The 19,919-nt window shown below is 37.7% G+C and overlaps 1 protein-coding gene across 3 annotated transcripts in view; it reads left to right on the top strand.

The window, feature by feature from the left end:
- PACRG (parkin coregulated) overlaps nt 1-17,325 on the top strand; it is a 221,900-nt gene extending 204,575 nt beyond the window's left edge. For all 3 annotated transcript variants that reach the window (XM_066994151.1, XM_048067875.2, XM_048067876.2), the window contains exon 6: nt 16,855-17,325. In XM_066994151.1, coding sequence (XP_066850252.1) covers nt 16,855-17,015 — 161 coding nt within the window. In that variant the 3' untranslated portion in view covers nt 17,016-17,325. The remainder of the gene's footprint in view (nt 1-16,854) is intronic.
- Nucleotides 17,326-19,919: the final 2,594 nt, after the last annotated feature.

Here is a 19,919-nt window from a genome sequence, read left to right as displayed (position 1 = left end):
TACGGGAACGTATGCATTATATATGAAATACCTAAAGTTCCAGCTGAGTAAACACTCAAGTTTCCCATCCACTTCAAAGGTCTGCAAATAAACTTTGTGTACAATTTAAAGTGAAAAATGTGTATTATTTGCATCTGACCTTTTTCATTTAAAATGCTATTCTGCCTTATCTAAATTATTTTTGACCTTTCTTTATTAAATAATAGGTGGAGGGATGAAAAGCTTCATACGTAATATTTCAGTGCAATATATGTTTATGGGCACTCAGGTTTTATCAATACTTTTTGTACCAAGTGTGAGCTCATTTGTCGTGAACCCAGAAACATTGCAATATACATAGCTAGTAAAGCTGTTGTGAATGCCCATTAATAATTGGGGGTGGAGGGAGTGAGAAGAAGGGGTAGTGAGGGGAGTCAAACATGAAATATAATGATACTTAAATGTTCTACAGGAGAAATACAGAGTTTAATATCAGGTTATGCATATATATTATTATTTGAGATAAAATCCTGTGACATTCTTAAAGCATTATTTTTAATTATCGTGTTTTTATCAGCTATAGCTAAAATGTGCTTTTCAGTTGTTAAATGAAAAACTTAAATTGCACACTCATATGAACTGCAATTACTCATTTAGAAACAAGCCAGCATGATTTAAAATCTTATAAGAAACGTTTGTCTGACATTGAAAGCCATGCTGATAAAGTCAAAAGAGTGAATATTTTTCTTTCTTAAAGAAACAGGGTTTCCCTCAAAATAAAGTGCACGGCAGTAATCCTACTGGAAGTAAATGGGCAGATCCTAGAAATACTCTCAGAGAGAAGAATGTTTGTATTCTGCTTTACGGTAATATAAAAACAATTTAACAATGTGAGGAAAAAGTTAATGCACATTTCTGTTAAACTTCACCCATGAAAATAAAATCACAGAGTTTGATCTTAGTGAATTAAGTGTATTGCATTTAATAGAAAGATGACCTCATCGCAGCTGAGTCCAGCTGATGCTCTAATTAAACTTTAACAATTTTAGTTTATTTTTTTTCCTTTTTTTTTTTTTAACTTCATTTCCCTTGACTGGAGTGCAATTTCACCAAAATAGTAGTAGGCTAATCATTAACTGGCAGCAGTGTATAGACTGGAAATTGAGAATCTCAGTACTAGAGTACCCGAAATTTATAGAAGTGTAGCTTCTGCTGAATGTGTGATCATTGTTTTTCTGTTTGCTTACATCCCAAAGTAATTAAACTATACAACACAGCTATGTACTTGTTGTCTTGGTGCAAAGTATGCTGTTTGGAGGTCATGCAGAGATTCCATGAAAGTATCACAGCGGGAACTGTAGTTCATTTGCATTGTCACTTCCTAAAAATTTGCAGAAACGTACCCTTGAAAGAATTAGGTCATACAAAATGTGGCCTAAGGGTTTCTCCTTTCTGTTTTCCCCAGTGGATTTCTACAGCTGATGCGATGAAAATTGTTCTACGTCAATAATTTTTTGAGTTAATCTTTCCTGAAAAATTTATTTGGCTTATGGAAACAAACGATCATTATTGTTCAGTGGGAAAATTTCTTTGTCTTTCCTTCTAGATCTGATCTCTCAGTACAAATGAAGTGGTGTTTCAGTGCACATACAGGTGTATACTAAATGGTGGCAACTGTAATGATCTTCTGAATCTTCTTCAGGTGGTTGTAGTAAAGCGATGCATTAAAAATGCATGTTGCAATAATGTAAGGAAATGAACACAGCAAAGTTTGTTTTCCTTGGATATTACAACTTACATATCAATAGCTACAACTTCAAAGCTGAAAAGTTTTCTTTCTCATGGTATTTATCGCCAAAGTCTGATAGTCACATGTGCCTTCTCCGGTTAGAAGGATAATGGATGGCTGTGATTTTCTTGCACTTTTGGTACGGTGAGAAAAACTGTGAGATAACAATGTAGTTAGTACTTTTCATATTGCAAATAAGCTAATTGATCAGTGTGGTGAACATACAGAAGCTAACTCCCTCATTTATGGTTCTGAAACTCATTGATTTACATGGTGAGGTATAAATATAGCTGAAAGCAGCATCAGGCCCTTCATTTCTTAATACTTTGTAGATGTCTGGGTTGCTTGCTTCTCCTTTAGTTATGAAATGTTTTGGTATAAATAAACACACTTTACTCCTGATTTTGTAATCACTTATACACTTACACGATGGTTTCCTGAATTAGACACATATCTGCTCATGACACCAAGAACTGCATTTTATATCACATGGGATTTATGTTATTGAGAAATGTTGTATGAATTTTGTTGAATTCATCTTCTGAAGCTTCTGATATATATACTTACGTATTTTCTCTTTATTTTCTCCTTTTTTTTCAGAGGTTTTTTTTTAGGATTTTTTTTGTCTGTTTTGTTGTTGTTCTTTTTTGTCTTGTGTTTTTGTTGTTGTTAATATATAGCTTAAGCTTGAGCAATGTTACAAATTAGATTATGCTAATTTATCTTTGTTCACTTTGCGTTATAGTTGTATCATTTTTTCTTAAATATTTGGAGGGCTCTTTTATGAGTATTATACAGAGAGACCATACTTATGTAATTTCTTTAGATTGCACATTATAATCATAACTTTAAGTGTTATTGCAATATAAATTAATAAAAAGACAAGGAATAAGCTTGTATCACTTTTAGATCAGTTATTACTTCTGTGCAAACATAAACAGCCATAAATAAATGAAGATAAATGCAGAATAACCATCTGTTAGGAAGTTAGTTCAAGTCAAAACACTTAAAACTTGGCACTGTAGCTGTATTCATGTAAATCTGTATTTAAGTAACTAGCCTCACGTACAGATGTTCTGTTTCACTGCAGCCTTCATTTGGGAACTGGTAAGGGCTCAGGATCAGACTGCTCAGGTAGCTGCCTAAAATTGGATTCAGGTGCTAAACTTTGGGTGTCTCTGTTCGAAAACATTGGCACGAGTTCATAATCTAACAAAAGGTCTGTCTTACAGCTTCTTTATTGCTAACTCATATGCAGAAAGGTCAAAAGAGACTCTCTCTGTGAGTAACTAATTTGATAATTAGGTGAAATCTCCTGGATCATGAAAGATTCAGATTTGAAACCACACGGGCTGAACGGGCTGTATATGTTTCCGGCTTCCTGACTGGGGTCCTCCACCACTAGATTTTCATAAAATAAAAACTAAAGCAGCCATTACTGCCCTAACCCATCTTTCTTTGCCTGCCTTCCTAAGAATACAAGGCTTATGGGGGCACAATATTATTCTTTGCTGTAAGTCTTTGACCTCCTCAACTCCTATAATACTCTAACTTAACTGTCTTGTTTCAGTCAGACTGGAGAAGTGGTAGAGTTTCTCACAAAGTAAGCATCTGGGTAGAGGGGAGAGATCCAAATATGTGCCCATAGTGAGAGAAATATTGGCACAACTCAGTTGTTACATATTGCAAGTGTACAGCACATACAAGGTGTCAGAACAGGCCTTAGCTTATACTATCTTTCAGCTGGTAGAACTTGTAGAAAACTTACATTATTATTGTAAAAGGGCGTAGCACTGAAAGAACACGCATTTGTGGGAAACAGGTATCACTATTGTCCTGAGGCACAACTTGCTTTAAAGAAAGTAGTCAGTGTCACCCAGAAGGAAAAGGAATGGATATCTATCAGGAAGATAGATATCTTAAGGAAAAGTTCTGGGCTGTAGCTCCAGGATGGATGCAAAAACCTGAGTCTTGAGGGAAAAGCAAGATTTTAGACAGTTGGTTCTGCTTGCTGTTTCCCACTGGCTGCCTCTGGGAGATTCCACACTCAGCCTTTTACTCACTTGGGCACTCTTTTGGGAATGTAGCACCTGCTTTATGCAGTGAGGTAAGTCTAGCGCAAGTCTATTGATTCTCCTGCAGAGCTCACATGACAGATTCTAAGTGTTGCAAAAGACTTGATTTGGTCTGAAATGTCAATTCTGTTTATAAGAGATTTGTGCTGTGATGTTGTCTCCCTCACTATGTTTCTAATTCTGCCTGGCTGTTCTCACAGTTGTCTTCGATGCGTATGTGAAATCAAGTCAATCTGTTAGCTGAAAATTATGAGCGTTATTATTGTTCCTATCCTGTAAAACCGAGTTCTTATCTTATAGTACCACTTCCCCTACGGAGCTAGAATCATAACTCCTGCTGCTAGATATGGATATACTACAATAGTGAGGATATGTGAATAAACTGATACCAGCCTTCCTTTCTGAACAACTCCTGAGGATCTGGAGGCAGTAGCTATAGTCTCACTGCCAGACAACTATCAGCAGTTTGGGGAGCTGTTGAGGCAGATGGCTGAGGCAATAGTTCTGATAACAAATAAGCCTAAAATGACTTATTGATTCTTCAGCATTTTTTGATATTAAGCAGAGAGGAAAGCTTATGCTTCTCTATAATGAGGATATTACCAAACCAGCAAGAGATGTCTGGATGACTCTTTTTTTTGATCCATATAATTAAAAGTAAGGAAGAAAATAGAAAAAGAGAGGTCTAAAACACTTGCAGGTTACTGGTACCTCTCTTCTCATATACTAATCAACAGCTTCAGTCCACCTCCTCCATCTTAAAACAGAGAATACTTATGCTGATAGCATACATTCTGTAGGATCCCTATTCTTACATCAATAAGGTTGGCCTTCACTTCTAATCATTTCCCAAAATATACTTATAAGTAGGTGAGATTCTTGCTCAGAACTGTAAAGCAAAGATATTGGATGCCTGCTACAGAAGTGCAGATAAGCCTATATAACTTTTCATCATGTTTTGCTACTAAATGACAGTGGAAAATCAATAGGCTCGGATATAACATACCAACTGGTAACCATCAGTACATACATGAAATTACACTGTGGAATAACTTACACTATGGAATAACTATGCTAATCCATAATGTACGTATTCATATAAATTGGAACATTTCTGGAGCATGCTTAAGAAAATTAATTAGCCAAATGAATGTTCTTGGCTTCCTTTCCTTCTTTTTCAGCCTTTGTTTTTCTTTGTCTTGTATTCCTCCCATGTTCACATTCTTGTCCTTCGGGCAAGAATTGTCTATTTTACTTATCAGTCAAGTGCCCAATAAACTTTATCTGTGCTAGGACAAATAATTCAGGAAGCACATTCCAGATATCACCATTCAGTGATGAAATTTCTTCGTGACTCCTCAAGAATGTTGCTGACATTAATTTATAGACTAGTATAGGTGATTCCTTTCCCTTAAAATAACATTCGATATTTTCCTTCAAAAGTCATCATTCTGCATTAGCTGCTGTTATCCAAAAATGCTCAATAATACTTTTCTGAAGCAGCATTTTCTGTTACTCCTGAGCCAGAGCTTCCATGGGCACCAGTTCAGCACTGCAGCTGCAGAGTTGCATCAGAGACCTTTATACTCACTGCAACCATTAGCATTAGGCAGTGTAGGAGGTGGAACAGCTATCTGTGACCTGCTGGAGAAAGGTGATAAAGGAATTTTGTGAGGTGTTACTTTTCTCTTTCCTCTGAAGGATGACCCTATCCACAAAGCAATAAGCATTCCAGGAAAATTGTGAGATAATATTACTCGTGAAGTATCTCTCACTTAGATATTAGTCAAGCTGTATTCCAGGTTATCTTTTCAATGTGTCCCAAATTTATTTAAAACAAAAGAAAAAACCTCGTGACTTTCTTTCATAGCAATGACCATTTCATTAAAGCTAGTTATAATGTAAGTGTGAGTATTACTCTCAGATCATCCATGTGCAAAACAGCATATTTCAGTAACCAGGGAAGATTTTCCTTGACAGCTTTTTGCTCTTGTTCTTCATTGGAATACATGAGAATGCAAGCCGGCAAATACTCAATAAAAGCATATTGTGCTCTGCAGTGCTATTTACCTGTTTTCTTGGCTGTAAGAAACCTCTAGGCTAGTCTGAGTTGACCAAGAGCATTCAGCCATATCACTGACTGCTTCTTTTGTCTCTTCCTCCCTGTCCTGACGCGTTTGTGTGTATGAGCTGTTTTCCTTTTGAATTTGAACAGATGCAGGCTTGTCTGGGACCAGGGATAGAAGGGCTGTAAGATAAGTGAATGATGAAAAAAAAAAAAAAGATTGCAATTGCAAAATGTAGCATGCTTTACCTGCATATTGGAGAATGTAAATGGTCATATTTTCCTTATTATGCCAGGATTAGCTGGATATTAACAAATTACAAAATATCCGACCCTTGGCCTTAAGGCTCTGGCACAGCAGCATGACAGTGTAAACCCCCAAATGACCAATGCAAGGGAGATGAACTTACTGTGACTAGTACACCTCCATCAGCTTATAGATATATGATTTTTGCAGCAGTTTAGGACAAAGAGAGCAAAATATTAATTCGGCTGAGAGGCAAAGATTCTTTATCAATCCTTATTGTTGGTCAGGTTCACTGCTTCTGTAGTGAAGTGAATGTATTTTAAAATGTGTCACAAACTGAGCTAGAAGTGCTGCATTGTTAGCAGCTGGATGTTTTGTACACAAAGGCACACATATAAGATATGAGAAAGGTATTACCAGTGTGAACGGAGGTGGAACTTACCCCGCTGAGCATGTCATGTATCCTGTTTGCACACAGAAAAGACATTTTTACTTCCATGCCTAGTCCCAGAATAGATAAGTTTCAAGGTCTATTTCAGTAAATGTGGAAAATCAAGTATAGGCTTAAGAGATTATGTGCTTATGGATAATTGTAATTATTTGTGTGTAAGCAATGTAAGAAATAGCAGCATTTTTTTTCCATATACTCATACATGCCAGCAGTAAATTTTTATCATGGACACTGTAAATCAGAAAAACAGTCTTAATTCTTTCTCCTCTAGGTACGACTTATGATTCCTTTTTATTTTTTCAGAAAAATACTGTATGGAAAGGGGAAAAGGTTCTGCATTAACAAGTTTTATTGGAACAACACAATTTTCTTAAAATAATGAACAAGAATAATAAAACTTAGTAAAAGAAAAGCATATACTTATATATTAAAAATAATTTCCTGTTAAAATATTGTAATATATATGAATAATAATTTTATCTAAAAAAAAAAACACTAGCTATTTCCCATCCTATTGTTTTTACACACACCTGCTGTTTGCAGTTTTTTCTTTATTATGAACAATTTTATTTAGGCATCATAAAAATGCTTGTATTTTAATAACTTTACACTGCAATCACTTTGTGGAAAAAATAGGATTAGATTTTAAAAAACACAGTCTGGAAGCTATGATACCTATTACATAAATGGTGTAGTAAGTAGATTCTATACTGATAGTAAAGGGAGTAATCTTATGGAAGTTGCATAAGAGGGCAAAAAAAGACTCTTTCTGTCTATTGCAAGAGTGCATCTGTCCCAAATCTCAGTAGGTGGTCTTAGTAGTGGGACAGGTTACTGGAAAAAACACGTGTAAGTAACTTCTGTCTTTCTAGAAACCCACTGATGTTATCAATGGCATTTTTTCCTGTTAACTGCTATTGCAGTTCAGCTTCCTTCAGTTTCTTGAAATTGAGCAAAGTGGTTCTCGGATGAATGAAAATGTCAGGCAGTTCGGGAGCTCGCAGTATCAGCATGCATCACTATTCGAGTCCCTGCCGTTCTGATAGCAAGCTGGACAATAAGCAGTTGTACCTGTGATAGTTGACTTTTAGCAATTATCAAGACAGGTTATGTAGTTTCACAGCATGCCAGCAAACAACCTTCCTGTCATTGATTTATCTCAGGAGAAACACATGTTCAGAGAAATATATGATCCAGAGAAATTATCAAATGATAATGATGTCATTTAACATCAGTAAAAAGTGCTGAAGAGTTCTTTAAAGGAAGATATCTAAGTGCCAATATTTAAAATAACATTTTCAAAAGAAGCTTTGCTCAGAACAAGATGGAAAGAATGCAGCAAGCTATACAGGAGAGCTTTCATACCCCACATTCCTCAAGTTGCTCTTCTTCAGATTACTACTTCATAATTCAAAAAGACACAACAAGATGCAAAGATTGTTTGGGACAGCTGTCTGCTGTTTTCTTTCTGTTCAGCTGTAGGCTGATAGTGGTAGCGTGTCCTCACCTGACTGTGTGCCCCAGGATACAGGAGTGCCTTGTTGGCATATCAGGATAGAGTCTCCTTAAGCATCACTTTACAAGACTGAACTGCTGTACAACAGGAGTAAGTTCCCTATGACTTTAGATACTTGCTGTTTTTGCATGTAACTTCATGTCTCCAAGCATTATGGCTTTTCTTATAAATCTGTCTGTGATGTAAGAAGATCTCAGGCATTCAGCTCATTGTGCTGGATGCTGCTGGGCCATTTGCTTTCTTCATACCTGGCACCCTTTTGAATTACAGGTCAGGCAACACAAGGTTACATGTGTAAGGTAAAGAAGGATGAGTGCTTTCCAGTTAGAGTCATTAATGAAATAGTTCTCCCTCTTCACTTATCTTTCTTCACATTTAATGCATTGAAAATTTTGAAAAACATAAATAAGACAGTTTTTTGAGAGAATTAAAAAGCAGTCTGTATATGATGTATATGAAGTTCTTATATTGCTTTCTAAAAGCTTCAGCTTTCACGGGTCAAAAGCTGTGAACCTGCAGAAACACCACACCTAGGGGACAGGATTTTCCTTCTCTTTTATCTGCCTTGCATTCTTGTAGGTAAGGAATAAAAAATATATATATATTACATTTTAGTTGTATCAAAAAATTACTTTTTTTTGTTTGTTTGAAAAGCTTTATAAATTCAAATGTAAGCTTTTCTTAATGAAAAATAAATAGCTGTCAACTAGTTTTCATAAGAATTTATTTTATGTCCTTCTGTTGTTCATTAAAATATGCAAATTCATGTCTTGGTACGGTCATTATTTTTTATTTGTCATATGCATTGATCCAATTGGAAAATCACAGAAAGAAACAGTAATCAGATTACCGATTATGGGATATTACTTTCTCTGTCTGGTTTCAGGACAAGTCACTACTTTCTAGTTACAGAGCTATCTGTCCTTTAAACTGAATAAATTCTGCCCTTGTCCCACAGCGATGAAATAAATCTTCACCCATCTACACAGTCATTCATAGCTTACATCTCCTTGTCCCTTCTCAAATCACTGCTAAAACACCACCAATTGACTTTGGGTTCTTGCTTATTTCACTTAACTAGGGAAGAGGAAAACTAGAAAACTGGCAACTTCAGGCATATCTAGCAGCTTGCTCCCATAATTCTGATGGGAAATTTTTAATATAGTGACCCATTTTTATATGGTTGCTTTCCAGTGGCAATAAAGAGCTCACCATTCCATTACAAGGTTACAAAAGCTGTCATCGAGGTCATTTAGTTGACAATTAAATTTTTGATGGGCCAGCTATACCAAATGGGGTCCTTAAATGATAACAGTTTTGAGTAGCATTTTTAGATACAACAAATTCCATTAGTATATCACAGATGTACAAAAATATCTATTAACACAGAGTAATGAATTACTACTGAGCTTTTTGCTGTAAGGAAAAAATAAAAATACTTTCCCTCAAAATAGTTTTGGTTACATAAAATAATTTTGGTTACATAAATAAAAATATTCCAAGAGGGGAAGAAGAGCGGAAGGAGGACAGGTTGTCAAGCATCATGATTTTAAGTATGAATGAACTCGATAAAAATTGGCTGTTATAGCATTACATTTTATACTGAAATCAGTGATCCTGAAAGCATTTTGGGACTTTCAGCTTTGTCACTTTTAATTACTTTTAAAAATAAATTATGTTTATTACACACACATAAACACACATTTATTTCCCATAGTTTTAATTCCTTTTGCATTAATTGTGCCATAGTTGGATGAGAAGCTAGTGTGACAAGCAGATGTATTTCACATCAGAGCAGCAAAGCTATGCAAATTTTGCACTCACAAACATGTTTTCCATTAAAAAAAAAATATTTGCTTTGTACTAGTTTACATATGATTTGAAGAACATCAGATTCACATAAGTGGTGCAACTCTTGTTGCACTTTAAGCATGATTTGTGGCCTAATTTTGCAACAGTAAACAGCGTACCAAGGCCACAGAGATCTCAGACTCCAGTTTCAGTTCCCCTGTTGTGCATGCTGTTTATCTAAGATTATTTAACACTACTTTGTTTGATATTGATCACTAGCACAAACACAGACAAACTTCAAAGTCAAAATTCATTGGAGAAGTTTAAATGCTTATAGAGGAAAAATGTAGAATAATCTTTTCTTCTTTTTTACCTCATTGGTCAAACGTATTTGCTAATATCATTTGTTACAGAATCTGTGATTTCTACATTTTTTAGTTCAACTTTAAAAAAAAAGTCTAGACTTAGAATGGATTACATCTGATGTTGCTAACATTTCCTGGAAATGGAAAACTGTGATAACAGCTGCTGTCTTGGCTCATTTTCAGTTGTTTTTTGGTGGATTTTTTTAAAATTTTTTTTGTTTGTTTTTTTTTTTTGCTTTTGATGGTGTGGGGTTTTTTTTTGTACTGCAGCAATCTACAAGTAGTTACAGCTATCTACAGTAGGCTTGCGTCATTAGTAAAACATTGTAAGTCAGTCGAATGTTTCCTTTCCAATCTGAGTGCTTCCTCTTACTGAATTGTTGACTTTCTGAATAGTATTTACAGTAACAACACTTGCATTCTAAAATAAATGCTAATTTATGAAATAAGCTAAAAGCTAGCTGCATACGGAAGATAACAGTAGAAAGAATCTATATTTTATGTTAAAATTCAATGCCTCTAATGAGAATTTTAAAAATCTTGTAAGCATCTTATTTGGACAGACGATACCCAGCAAATTTATATCAAATGTATAAAGTGTTTTGTTGGTTGTTTTTTGTTTTTGTTTTATAAAACTTATGATGAGCAGAAAGTTCTCTATATTAGTATCCTTTCTTAATTCCAAGTGTACATGATTTCTCCTTGGATTGAAATTTTCTTCTGCAATCTTTGCAGTACTGTAGCATTGTGAAGTGATAAACATTCAGCACTAGCGATGAAAAATAGAATGGGGAGCCAAGTAAAGCAAGAGACAAAGAACTCTAAATGTTGATAGTGTCAAAAAAACAGGTTTGTGCATATCCAAAGATTTGCCCTCCTTAAAGTTTATTAGTACTTCAAGCTTTAATGTTTTAAAGTGTTTTGAAAGATACGTGTTTTTTGTTGTGTTGTTGTTTTTTTTAATGATGTTTTCATAGTATCAAGAGTGTTAACAAATTTTTATTAATTTTTCATCCAAATCTGTGCTTCTTTCTTTGGTATACGATTAAGCTTCCAAAAACAATGTTATATAAGCAGGATAGCGTCTGTTTCCATGCCAAAAGCTTGGTTTTGCTTTGTATCAAAACAGACAATAATTCTCCCCATGAAGCAACTTCAGCAAATCCACCTTCACCAAATATGTTTTAATATTTAAAGAACACTTCCCTTCATCACATTTTAAATGGCTGGTGAAGAGCCCTGCCAGCTCAAGGACCTCTGCACCATTTCTGGTTCTAGGATTACTGTGCACTGAGCAACTTCAGGTATTTGACCCTGAGCAACCTGATCTAACTGTGAAAATGGAGCTGACTCTGAGCAGGGTGTTTGGACCAGATGACTCCAAGGTTTGTTCCAACCTAAATTACTCTATGGTCTCTTCTTTCCAGTGTTTGAGCTTTGGGACCAGCCTGTGTGAGGCCAGTTTGTGCTTCTGTGTGCACATAATCTAGACACATCCTAAGAAACATCTAAAATTGGTGTCCATGTTGCCGTGAGCCTTTGGGAATGGAAGACAGAATTTTACGTCTGGGTTGGTAATGACTCAAAGTCGTAATCTCCGTGTGCCTCGTCCTTTACTTGAGTGAAATGAACCCTCTGTTTCTTAGCCACTGACCCTCCGTTTCTTGGCATCCTGTAACTTTTCACAGACTTGCAATTAAATGAGCAAGGAGACCAAGCTACCTCATCCTTCCTGGAGCTGGCAATTTCAAAGCAGAACTATGAGTCAGAGTGGCAGGAGTGGTGCAAAGGAGTCCTGCCTCCTGCTGCACTGACTCATCGGGGCTTTCACTTTCCGCTCCAGTCAGGAAGCCAACATCTTTTATGGCAATTAAACTAATCCTAACAAGAGGACTTTGAGAAATTTATTAAGCTCTGAACTCTACCTGAGCAGTGAAGTTATGAGATGTGAACCCTGACATACACACATGCCAATCAGTATATCATGTCAGTGAGCTTTCATTTATGTTTTGTTGCCAGCTCCTGGAAGGGATAAAGTCCTGAAATTTGGCACAAAATATTTTAATGCTAGTTTGTACTGCTTAACTGTATGTTGTTCTATGATAGGCTTTTTTGTAGAAATGTGTTTCCATACTGAGTAATACATCTGCACACTGCAATACCTTCATTGTTGTTTTTTGAAGCAAAAGTCTTATGCAGTTAGTGGTTAGCATGTTGGATTACTGTAATCATTTTAATTGATGAAATGGCCTGTTGGTTTGACTAGGATGAACTGAGGTAGCAGTTCAAAAGTAGTTTTTACTATAGTTAAATTTCACCATTAGTAGTACTTTCATTGTCTATAACAAAAAGTTAGAATGCATGATTTGTGTCTAATATTTTCCATGACTTGGAGCAAGTCACTTTACCTTTCAGTATCTCTGTTTCTCAAGATTCAAAACGGGAGGGATGATGCCTATCTTTCCTAGTAGCTGTAATGATTTGTATCCAAAAAAAAACCACCACCAACAACAAAACAGCAGCCAACCAAACATATCCATCTCCCTATTATTTATTAACTAATAGTAGTTCAAAAATTTCTGCCTCTTGTTCCAAGACAAACCCTCTTGTTCCAAGACAATTTTAAATCTTTGTGGGTATATATGCATTTATAAGTTCATTGGTTAAGAATAAAGGAATGGCCTTTGAATTACAATTTTATTACAAATAAATAAATAAATAAATAGTTTAACCTGGGGACATGGGGCTTTCTTCCCAGTGTCTTCAGAAATCTCTTTTAAGTATTGTTCTGTGCTCCAACACTAGGCATTCCTCAGATATTTAGCATCTGGGGAAATTCCAATATCCCAAGATCTACGATGTTCCTACACCAATAGGTGTATTCAATATGTCTTTACAATAGGTGTATATAAATGAAAACTCCAGTTTGAATCTGTGCTTTCCATGAAACAGAGCCACCATCAGGAGCAAGATCTATAATCTGTGACTTACAGAGAGGTACTTTGACTTATTTGAGAAAACCCTATTTGAGATCTGGCCTGCCTCGAAGTGAAATCTAATAATCTGAAAGAATGTCTAGGCCACTTTCAGATGCTAACAAATATCTAGAGGTAGGAATAGGTCTGCCTGGGCTTTAACTTTTCTTTTCTTGTCCACCCTAGGACTTAAAAACTGCCCTCTGAAGCTCTTAATGCTTTGAGAAAAACTTGCCTGTCCTTCTTTAATGCAATACAATTTTAAATTTGTAGTATTACCATAGTACATTTTTTAAAAATGAAATGAAATGCAATACATATAACACTAGATTTTCTTTAATGTCCTGAATCACAAATAGAAGCATGTCTAGACTCAAATGCAAACCACGTTTTATGGCACAACTCAAATCCTCCTCCGTTCCCTGCCAAATGCTGAGTTCAGTCCCTGCAGGTCTGAGCAGGGTTTCCTCGGCTACAGCGGCTGGCATCGTGAGTGCTTATGGCAGAGCAGGGAGTGCCGCTGCTCGCCTTGGTGTGCTGGCTGGTTTCATCAGCCAGCACAGGTCTTGACAGGTGCAGAGCCTTCCACCTCGCTTTCCAGGGCCATGGAACCCTTGGTGCAGGATTTAGGAGACTGGGAACTAACTTTTTGATCCAGAAAGAGAAAATGAAATATTTTCCTGATTGTAATCCTCTAGATCTGCAAGCACTGCTTCAGTGAGTTTCTTCTAAATGCAATAACAACATTTGCTCTGAAAAGAGTTCTTGATGCACGATGAATTTGCCAGACATTTCACTTTGAGACCAAGATATGACAAATGTGCTTTCTCGCATTTTCATGTTGATTTATTCTCCCTCACAAAGGACAACTTCATAAAGAGCTTGAATCAGATCCATGTTCACACTTTACATATGCAACATTTTTGTGGCTGACAAAGTTGGCTCCTCATGCAAACTAACTTGGAATTGAAGTCAAATCGGAGAAGGGCATGCCGAGATCGCTACACTTCAGTAGCTATTTTTTCCAACTAATCATCATTATTATGACTAGATATTTACCCTTAGGTGCATTGAGCAGATCATTCTGACTCATCCGTTTAGTGGATGTTGTCCTGTTGGGTTAATCATTATCTTTTTGTCTGAAAGATTTTTTAATTCCTATAACTGCATGGGATAGCTATTTTGGTACTTACCAGGTGACCTCAGTGCTGACACAACCTTTCTGGTATTGTTGGTTGTAACTTGTGTCATGACCTTAATGTGAATTATGGCTGCCTTGAGGATACAAACCTTCATGTAGCACAGATGGTCTGTAGGAAAAAAATGTTAATGAAGGTCTGTACATCACACATTGTCTTCCCTTGCAGACTATTTCCTTTACCATTGCCTCGTTCTTATGGGCACCTTTTAATCAAGCTTCTAAGGCACCATTTATTGTACAGACTATGCTCTAATAAAAAAGACTACAACACGGGATTCTGGAAGATGCCTTTGCTACCAGCATTATCACTGCATCTTGTTGGCCTCCTCCAAACTTGCTTAGTTCTCCATTATGCATTGTATCACCATTACTTCCAGAGAGTAGATTTTTTTACTACTTCTTTGAAAGAATGATGAAAGCTGTGTAAGCTCATTAACAGAGCATGTGTGTAGGCTTAAAATTACAGATAATAGACAAATGGTTGGAAAGTCAGTAATTCCTTTACGTATTTGCCAAGACTTGGGTCAAGGTTCAGGGTTTCCTTTGCTCAAACCGGTGAAATCAGAAACATCTCCAGGTGTTTTGGGGAGTGCTGGCAGTGCACATGCAACACACACAGGTGAGGAGGCACAGTTGATCTCAGGTGTCTTCTGCAAGAGCAAACCATGTCTAGTCTAAATTGCACTCAATTTTAATGTGCTTTACTTTTTGCATAATGTATTTTGTATAAGCTAATCCCATTTTATTTAATAGCTCTTGTTTTCTATGCACTCTCAGAATCTATTATTTCTAACATTACAGTCAATTCATTGTAGTCAATGTTGATATCACAACCCTGTATTCTCACACCCATGAAATAAACAGTTAATTTATAGGAAAGTGTTTGTGTCTTTAGGAGTAATCATCGCAAAGCATTTAATGCCTGTCTACTCTGAAGCCCAGTTCTTGTATGTGACATCTGCATTTGTGTAAACATTCAAAAAAAATTTATATACATAATTGACTTGGAATGCAATCAGATATATTACATGGATATTCAGGAAAAAGGCAATTTTTACCTCAGTGTTTGTCTTTTTCTTCAAGAGCACGGTTCTTCAGGTTTAGTGGTAAAGGGTCGCAAGCTTAAAATTCATATCTTTGGGCTTAGATCAAGGAAAGGATGTAAGGGTGGGGTGCAGCTGTATGTCTACACCCCACAGGACTTGTGATGTGGAGGCAGCACCGGGAGCAAAACCTACCCTCACCCTTGTGGGCACTGCATTTCTGATGTGAAAGGCAGGCACTACACAAAAAGTTGGTTGCGTTGTCATGACAAATGTGTCCTTAGCCGGCTGGCTGAGACTGTAATAAGTAAGCAGCGTTATTTGAGATGTTAAATGTGTGACATGGGCACATTGCCACCACAGCCTGGAGCAAGACCACTGACTGACTGCATGTGGACTCCCCACGGCGGTGCAACGGCCGCTCCACCTGGCCACTGCACTGCACCTGGTCAGCGTACATTATGCTCTTACCAAATTATTTTTGATATGTCTTAAAATATACCCATATTAAGGCAGTTTTCAGTATACTGTTTTTAAACAAAATGGAACATATTTTCCTCTTTTAAATGTCTTCGCATCGTTGCAGGTGGATTTATTTCCTACTTGTGTATTTTGTGTTCTCACAGTTATTTACACTGTGAATTTTTTTGAATGATTATGCTCTGTGTGTGTGAGTGTGTGCCACCCTTGCTAATCCATATTAGAGAAAGCAGGAGTGAATGTTACAGCGTGTAGGGGCAGCAATAATTTGTCCTTTTGACACTGACTTAATTTTACACATTTTTCAGGGAGCAGAAATTGAATGAGTGCCATGTTATACTCCAAATATCTCTTTTAGGCCAAATGACATCCCCTCAACCAGAAACGACATAAGTCTGTGAATATGATGTCTAACATGGAACAATCCCAAAGCAATAGCTATTGAAGATTTCAAAGCATAACAAGTCTAACCTAAGTCACATTCTGTAGATAAGCATTTATGCGTCTGGCAGTAGAATTTTGTCCTAAATAAGCAATGTTACGAAATAAAGTAGTAGTGGTCTTAAGAGATTAACTCTGTAACAGAGAGTCTATCCATATCTTATAATAGCACGTGTTTTCTTTGGATTTTTACTTAGATACTAAAGCAATGCATACATGAACAGCTTTTGAAGGCATACGAAGGGGGAGCCTGACGGAGCCTTAAAGAGAAACCAAAAACATCCTGTTTTCAAATTCAGCTGTTTTGTGTCACAGAGCAAAATTTCTAATAGAGGGACAGTGACTGATGAGCAATTCCAATTTTCTATGTCATTATTTCAAAGTGTACCACCAAATTTAATATATATTTTTTTTTTCTTTTTGTTTTATTAAACAGTTAATTCAGGCGATGGGATAGACTACAGCCAGCAGAAGCGTGAAAATATTGGAGATCTGATTCAAGAGACACTGGAAGCCTTTGAACGCTGCGGTGGAGAAACTGCTTATATAAACATTAAATACATGATCCCTACTTACCAGTCGTGCATATTAAACTGAGCTGTATCAAATGGGATGATTCCATTTGTGTTCTAAAAAAACTGTGTCTGACTCTGTGTGGCATCTTGTTAGTCATGCTTTTTTTCTCTACAGCTGCTAAAATAGTGGCTTCTGGGGCATTAGAGTGTTAGCACTATTGTGAACAAGTCTTTCCAATACATAAACAGTGCCTGTTCCTTTGATTACAATGGTGTACTGTGCTTGTTTGTTCCGTGAAAGAATTGCTTCTTTATAACAGAGCTGACTCGAGCAGGAATCAGAGTTAAACCTTCAGTTGTATAGACAATAAAACTATAATTTTCATACGCAATTCAGCACTTGCTGTTCTGTGTCCGCTTGCCCTGAGGGTGATGTCAGAGGCTGTAACAAGAAGAGTTTATGCTGACTGCTTAATAGGTGTTTGTCATGGAAGAGAAACACCAGTTCAGCAATGTCTCTCTAGCAGCTGTGCCGAATAATGTGCACCAACATACAATAAAACTGTTGAATGTATATACCAATTATAGTGGGAAAATATATGTGGTCCATTATAAACCACTGTCAGAAAATTAATGTCCCTTACACACTCATGGTCTAAGCTTCCAGGTGTTTACCTTGCTCTGGACCTTGGGTTCCTGTCAGTGAACATCAGGCACGACCACAGTTTTGATGGGAAAAAAACCATGATCAGATAGAACTTGAATAAATCAGACAGAAGATGGAGTATACATAATATGTCAGTTCCTAAGGTCCCTGTTAATCTAGGTAAATACAGTATATATACATATATTTTAAAGGGTGCTGGATATTTTCTGTAGCTGCACAGTTGCTGTTGCATTTCTGTTATTACTATAGTATATAAGTATAAACAGTATAACTATGGTCACAGTAATCCCCTAGAATTCCTTCTCAGTTAGTTTCTCCCTGCATACCCACAACACGGAATTGACATAATCGTAGCTTTATGATTGGCTTTATTGCTTTGTAAGCATTTCTGTGGAATAAACCTAGAAAAAATAAAGCAAGTTTTACAGTTCTCAAGGACAATCATTTAAAATTATCAGGTCAGCTCAAAACAAATCAGGAGATACAAACTTTGTCTAAAAAGCCTGAGGTTATAAAAGTACAGACTTTGGGCTCATTTTGTGTTTATTCTCATTTCTGGAAGCTCTTAAAATATATCCAAGTTGCACTTTCAAGTATTTCTCTGTAATTAGTAGGACTCAAAATACATTCTTTTTGTTAGAAGCATAAGGCTTCCTCCGAGTGCTCTCCTGCCTCTGCATGCGCACACGACAAGGACAGCTTGTGCGAGAGGCACGGCTCCTGTGCCGCCCTGTTCCCTTGCTGTGGGTGCACCTTCCTGACCCCTGAAATGCTGTGCTGGGTCTGACATCAGGCTGGCATTAGCTTTTCCTATGTCTGATCTGTAGGCTCTTCAGCCTGAGACATTTTTCTTTTTTCTTTTACTTTTTCCTGTAACTGAAGAACAAGTTGGGAGGAAGAGGAGTTGCTGCACTGAGGGATGCCACTGGCCACCAGCGCTCCCCAGCCCTAGTTTCAAGCATGACTGCTGCAGGTGCGCCTGCTTCCCAGGCTCCGGAGACCTTCCTTTTCTGTTTGTTTTTCAGTTACTTCTGAATTTTCTTTCACACATTGCCAGGGTTTCTCTCCGGTCCCTAGAGTTCAGGCAGCGCCTGTCCTGTGACTAACGCACACCTGTGATGGACGAGCACAGCAAATGTGCTGCCTTGCATCCAGAGCGTCTGTAAATCTTTCACCTCCCTGGCAGAAAGGAATGTGAAGCCTGGCTGCAGGCCTGTGACTTGGGAAAATCAACAGCTTCGTCTTCAAAACTCGCAGAGCAGAGTCTAGCAGGATACATCAGGGAGGCTGAGCACATCTTCTCTTCCAAATATGCCCTTCTACATATCCACCCTGGCACCAGCAACACAGCCTTCACTTACAGTTTCTCCCTCTGCTTAAACAGCAGCCCCTGCCTGCCCTGGGCACCGTCCCCTGCTCCCACGTTAGTGGCACCGGTGGGTTTGGCTATGGGGACATGCATGTTTCCACCATGAGCACACAGCGTGCTGGAGGACTGCTGCATGAAGGGAGCTGAGTTACTCAGCTCTGAAACAAATCAGGCCCTTCATAAAATGAAAAATCGCAGGTCACCTTTCATTTATTAGCTATTTATGTTCTGTCCTGACGAGAAAGCCCAGCCCCACACTTGTGCCCGAGATCAAAAAGCCTCTCAGCAGCCAGCTGCAGCTCCCACCCCACTGGGCTCCCACTACAGAGCCACTCGCAGAGGTGACAGCAGGGGACAGGGCTCTCATCCCTGCGGCTTCCCCATCCCACCACCCTTTGCATCGCGGCAGCACTGCTGAGGAGCTGGTGAAGCTGAAGCCGCATCGCCAACTTCGAACTCTGTTCCCTGGCTCTTCGTTGCAATTTTTGCATCCCCTCCCCTTCAGCTCGGCTAGGACAAGACTAATGACTGACAAACACAGGCTAGACACTGGAAAATGGACACCTTGTGCAGCTCCAGGCTTGCCCAGACCTGATCCCTGCAGCCCTGTTCTCTGTTTGAAGATGTCTTTCGCAAGAGGTTGCTTCAACACGGGGTGACCTTACTGCAAACCGTAAGGGCAAGAGAGGTCGTCCCCATTCACATCAAGGGAAAAGTTTTACAGCTAAGTGTTTTTACTTGCATGCTCAAGAGGGTAACATCATTAATCATAGGAGCTGGACTGATAAAAAGAAGCTTGATAGAAAGTGCAGTCCAGTAATTTAGAAAGACTGAAAATAAAACTATTTTAGGATGTCATCTTATGAAGTCAAACTGTACGCCTGCCAACCTTGCCAGTGTCCCTTTAAGCATGATCAGCAGCATATTTATAGGCAATTACAGCACAGCTC

This window comes from Anser cygnoides, chromosome 3 (assembly GCF_040182565.1).
Source record: "Anser cygnoides isolate HZ-2024a breed goose chromosome 3, Taihu_goose_T2T_genome, whole genome shotgun sequence".
NCBI classification, from domain to species: Eukaryota; Metazoa; Chordata; class Aves; order Anseriformes; family Anatidae; genus Anser; species Anser cygnoides.
Note: the sequence above shows the minus strand (reverse complement) of the source record. Positions and strands in the feature narration are given on the sequence as shown.